Consider the following 4,319-nt stretch of genomic DNA (forward strand, 5'->3'; position numbering starts at 1 on the left):
ACACAAAACAACCACAAAGAGACACAAAACAACTTCGAAGAGACAAAACAACCACAAAGAGACACACAACAACTACAAAGAGACACAAAACAACCACAAAGAGACACAAAACAACTACAAAGAGACACAAAACGACCAAAGACACAAAACAACTACAAAGAGACACAAAACAACCACAAAGAGACACAAAACAACTACAAAGAGACACAAAACAACAACAAAGAGACACAAAACAACTACAAAGAGACACAAAACAACCACAAAGAGACACAAAACAACCACAAAGAGACACAAACAACTACAAAGAGACACAAAACAAACAAAGAGACACACAAACATGCTTTTCTACTCTTCTTTGACTTCCTCAAAGTCAAACAGGAAGTCATCTCTTTCCTATTTCAAAATAAAGTCCTTCAGGCTGCTGAAGCCACAGATCCGTGACCTTTGACCTCTGGCTTCTCACATGGAGTCGAGTTTATTAATTAATGAATCATCTCACGTTAACCTGGTTTCCATTTAAGACACAGACAGGACCTCCAGTGTCTGATAGGCTTTTATTTTGAAGTGCTTCTGATGAACTTCCTCTCAAAGACAAATATAAAAATAAAGTGTTTTCAAAAATAAAGAAACAACAAAAAGAGGCAAATATGGATTAAATAACGTTAATATTACGACACAAAGTCACTCAGGTGAAATATAAACGGACTTTAATAAAAATAAATATTAATTATTCATAAAGGGACACGACGGCGGCGGCGTGCGACGTCATGAGCGTTTAACGTGACGTCCTCAGCTGCTGCAGTCGGAGTCTGAGCTCCGCGCTCCTCTTCCTCAGCTCCTCCTTCGTCCTCAGCAGCCTCCTCTCGTCCTCCCTCACCTCGAACACGAACGCCGTCGCCTTCTTCAGGATCGCCACTTTGAACGCCTTCTGGTTGTTGGCGAGCGCGGGGACCTGCGACCTCAGCGCCTCGAAGCTCCTCTTCAGCTCGTTCCTACGCTGCCGCTCCAGCACGTTGTGAGTCCTGCGTTTGTCTCTGTCGTCCTCCACGTCCGACCGAGGGCTGCAGCACCGCCCACCGCCGCCGCCGCTCTCCGACCTGACCCGTTTCCCGGCGGGCTGTGGGGGCGGGGCTTGGCGCTGCTGGGCGGCGTAGTTGTGCTGGTGGATGTTGATGTGAGAGCGTTTCAGGATGAGCGGGGCGGCGTTCGGTCTGCTGCTGTCCGACCGCCGTGTCACCTTTCGCCCGTCCACCGTCACCACGTCGATCTCTTCTTCTTCTTCTGTTGCTTCTTCTTCTTCTTCTTCTTCTTCTTCTTCTTCTTCTTCTGGGGAAAAGAAGGAAAACACCTGCAGTTAGTTCTGCTGAAAATGTTTACTGAGGAAATAAAGCAGAAAAAAGTTAAGGCTCATTTTCTCATTGACTTCTATGCAATCACATTGCTGTTTGGAGCGGCTCATTTTCTCATTGACTTATTTACAATCACACTTCTGCTTGGAGCGGCTCATTTTCTCATTGACTTATTTACTATCACACTTCTGCTTGGAGCGGCTCATTTTCTCATTGACTTATTTACTATCACACTTCTGCTCATTGACTTATTTACAAATCACACTGCTGTTTGGAGCGGCTCATTTTCTCATTGACTTATTTACTATCACACTTCTGCTCATTGACTTCTTTACAAATCACACTGCTGTTTGGAGCGGCTCATTTTCTCATTGACTCATTTACGATCACACTTCTGCTTGGAGCGGCTCATTTTCTCATTGACTTCTATACAATCACACTTCTGTTTGGAGTGGCTCATTTTCTCATTGACTTCTATACAATCACACTTCTGTTTGGAGTGGCTCATTTTCTCATTGACTTCTATACAATCAAACTTCAGTCTGGAGCCAGTGGAGCGGTTTGTTTTCTCATTGACTTCTACAAAATCAGTCTTTTGAGTGTTGAGTAAGTTTTTCAAAATAAAAGCCCTCTCCCCACCTGATTCACTGTCGCTGCTGCTGAGAGGGGGCGTGTCCAGACGCAGCTCTGATGCGGCCTCCATCGGCGCTCCGTCGGCGCCGCTGTTCTCGATCAGCGCGGCGTACGGAAACACCACGGAGGGGTCGATACAGTCTGTCGCCGCGGTGTGGAGGTCCTGCAGGTACCCCGTGTTCACCTGGGACCCGCCCACCTGCTGATCCGCCGCCACTTCGGTGGTGGCGTTGGTGATGTTGGAGTCGCGGCGTGCGCGGAGCGAGGCCAGCCTCTCGGACACCGCCCGCTCCAGCTTGGTGGCGGCGGCGAAGCTGCTGCTCCACATGCAGTCCTGGATGATGAAGGACTGGAGGAAGGCGGCTGAGGGGTTGCACGCGTCGTCCAGCAGGTCGGACACCGCCTCCAGGTGCTCGGCGGCGGAGAGGGGCACGTCGGGCACCGAGGCTCCCCGTCTGGGGGACAGGGGGGGCGTCGGCAGGAGCTCGAACTTCTTCCACATGTCCTCGCCGGGGCCCGGGAGGAGCTGGCTGCGCGGAGGCGGGTAGAAGTCCTCCTCCTCGCCGTCCAGGAAGAAGCAGGGCTGCACCGCGTCATAGTCGTAATCATAGTTCCCTCTGGACGAGGTCAACTCCGGCGACATTACGGAAGCCTGCGAGGACAAAACACGAGGATGGGTTTGAGATTCAGATCAAACTAATCCGTCACACGTCAAAGAGATTTTATAAAATGTACAAATATCATTTATGTTTTATAAAAATAGATGCAAAGTTTACTAAAATACAAAATACAGGAGAAAATATTGGATATTTTGCATTTACAGTTGCGTTTCTGTTCTAAAAACACTCATTTTAATCATAATTAACATGAAAAAACTCCATATTTCACTAATAAATGTCAATAATAAAGAAGTTTAGTTTAGTTAAAGACTGATCCTCATCATCTGGAGGTTACTCTCTTTAATGAATTAATTAATCATTGTTATTATTGCAGTCTGCTAAAGGTCAGATAGCATTTACTTCATTTTTAGAGTCAGTTTTCCTTTTAATCAAAGTATAAACTGTAACTCTGATAGAAATATTAATAATTAACAGACAAAACTCAGTTTATCGCTTTAATGATTCATTAAAAATCATAAATGTGTAATAGTTTAATACACTTCTCTACAGTTCTGTCTGTGTTGCCCCAGACTCCATTAAAAAAACAGCAAATTTTATCTTAAAACTATAAAATCAACATTTAAATCAACAGCTATTTAAATAAAGTTTGTTGTTATGGTTTAAACTATCTTCAGGGTTAAATTTGGCGTATTTTCTGTGAGTGATTTGCAGATAAATCCTGATTTTAAAGAGAAATAAAGACCTAAATGTGTAATAGTTTAAAACACTTCTCTACGGTTCTGTCTGTTTTGCATATTAACAGATAGAATCAATCCCCTGCGCACAAAACTCCATTCAAAAAACAGCAAGCTCAGCATGATTTTGTTTATAATTAAAGGTTAATAAAAGAAAATCTGACTTAAATATAAATATCCATCATCAACCGAGTGCTCTCTACAATTCGGCATTAAATACAAACTAAACAGCACTTGTTAAAAAAGTGTCAACAACAACATTTAGCAAGAAAAGAACAAGAAAATAACTTTCTTATATACTAAAATAAAAGAAGTCGTGCTTATTAATGTAGTGTAACTGTAATGTGACACTTAGGGTCAAAAACATGAGTTTCTCTAATGTTGACAGGTGAGGAGGTGCTGCAGCTCTGCAGATGCACCGACCGCCGCCAGACTCCGTTAAAAAAACATCAAATTTTATATTAAAACTATAAAATCAACATTTTAACCAACAGCTATTTATAAAAGGTTTGTTTCTATGGTATCAACTACCTTCTGGGTTAAATTCGGCGTATTTTCTGTGAGTGATTTGCAGATAAATCCTGATTATAAAGAGAAATAAAGAGGCCGTTACTCACTGTGGTGTCGCCTCTGAGCTGCTGTTGAGACATTTAACACTCCGGCTGTTTCTCTACATCCGCACACATGACACTTTTCGCGCCAAATGTGAGCTACGTAATAAACTAAAACGACCCGTAAACGTTTTAATGAAACAGTTAAAAATAATTAAACACGTAAAACAACAGAAAGAGTGAATTTAAGGAACGTTTCGCACGTAAAACGTGGCGGTTTGGTGCGTTAAAGGCGGGATCTGCTTTACTCCGCGGAGTTGCGGTGAGGTGATGTCAGGGGGTGGTTCGTGCTGACAGTAAATGATGCGGCGGTAAGAAGTTCCGGGAACTCGGCTCAGTGATTAGGTCACGAGAGAAATCCTTTATTTAAAT

General features: G+C 43.5%; 1 protein-coding gene across 1 annotated transcript; it reads right to left on the reverse strand.

The window, feature by feature from the left end:
- Nucleotides 1-745: 745 nt before the first annotated feature.
- On the reverse strand, nt 746-3,971 carry LOC310957547 (transcriptional regulator Myc-1-like). The gene is made up of 3 exons (XM_083928159.1): nt 3,954-3,971; nt 1,989-2,634; nt 746-1,326 (listed from the first exon to the last, which is right to left on the reverse strand). The coding sequence occupies exons 2-3, from the start codon at nt 2,623-2,625 to the stop codon at nt 776-778; spliced, it is 1,188 nt and encodes a 395-aa protein (XP_083784285.1). The 5' UTR covers nt 2,626-2,634; nt 3,954-3,971; the 3' UTR covers nt 746-775.
- Nucleotides 3,972-4,319: the final 348 nt, after the last annotated feature.

This window comes from Echiichthys vipera (assembly GCF_963691815.1).
Source record: "Echiichthys vipera genome assembly, chromosome: 15".
Lineage (NCBI taxonomy): Eukaryota > Metazoa > Chordata > Actinopteri > Perciformes > Trachinidae > Echiichthys > Echiichthys vipera.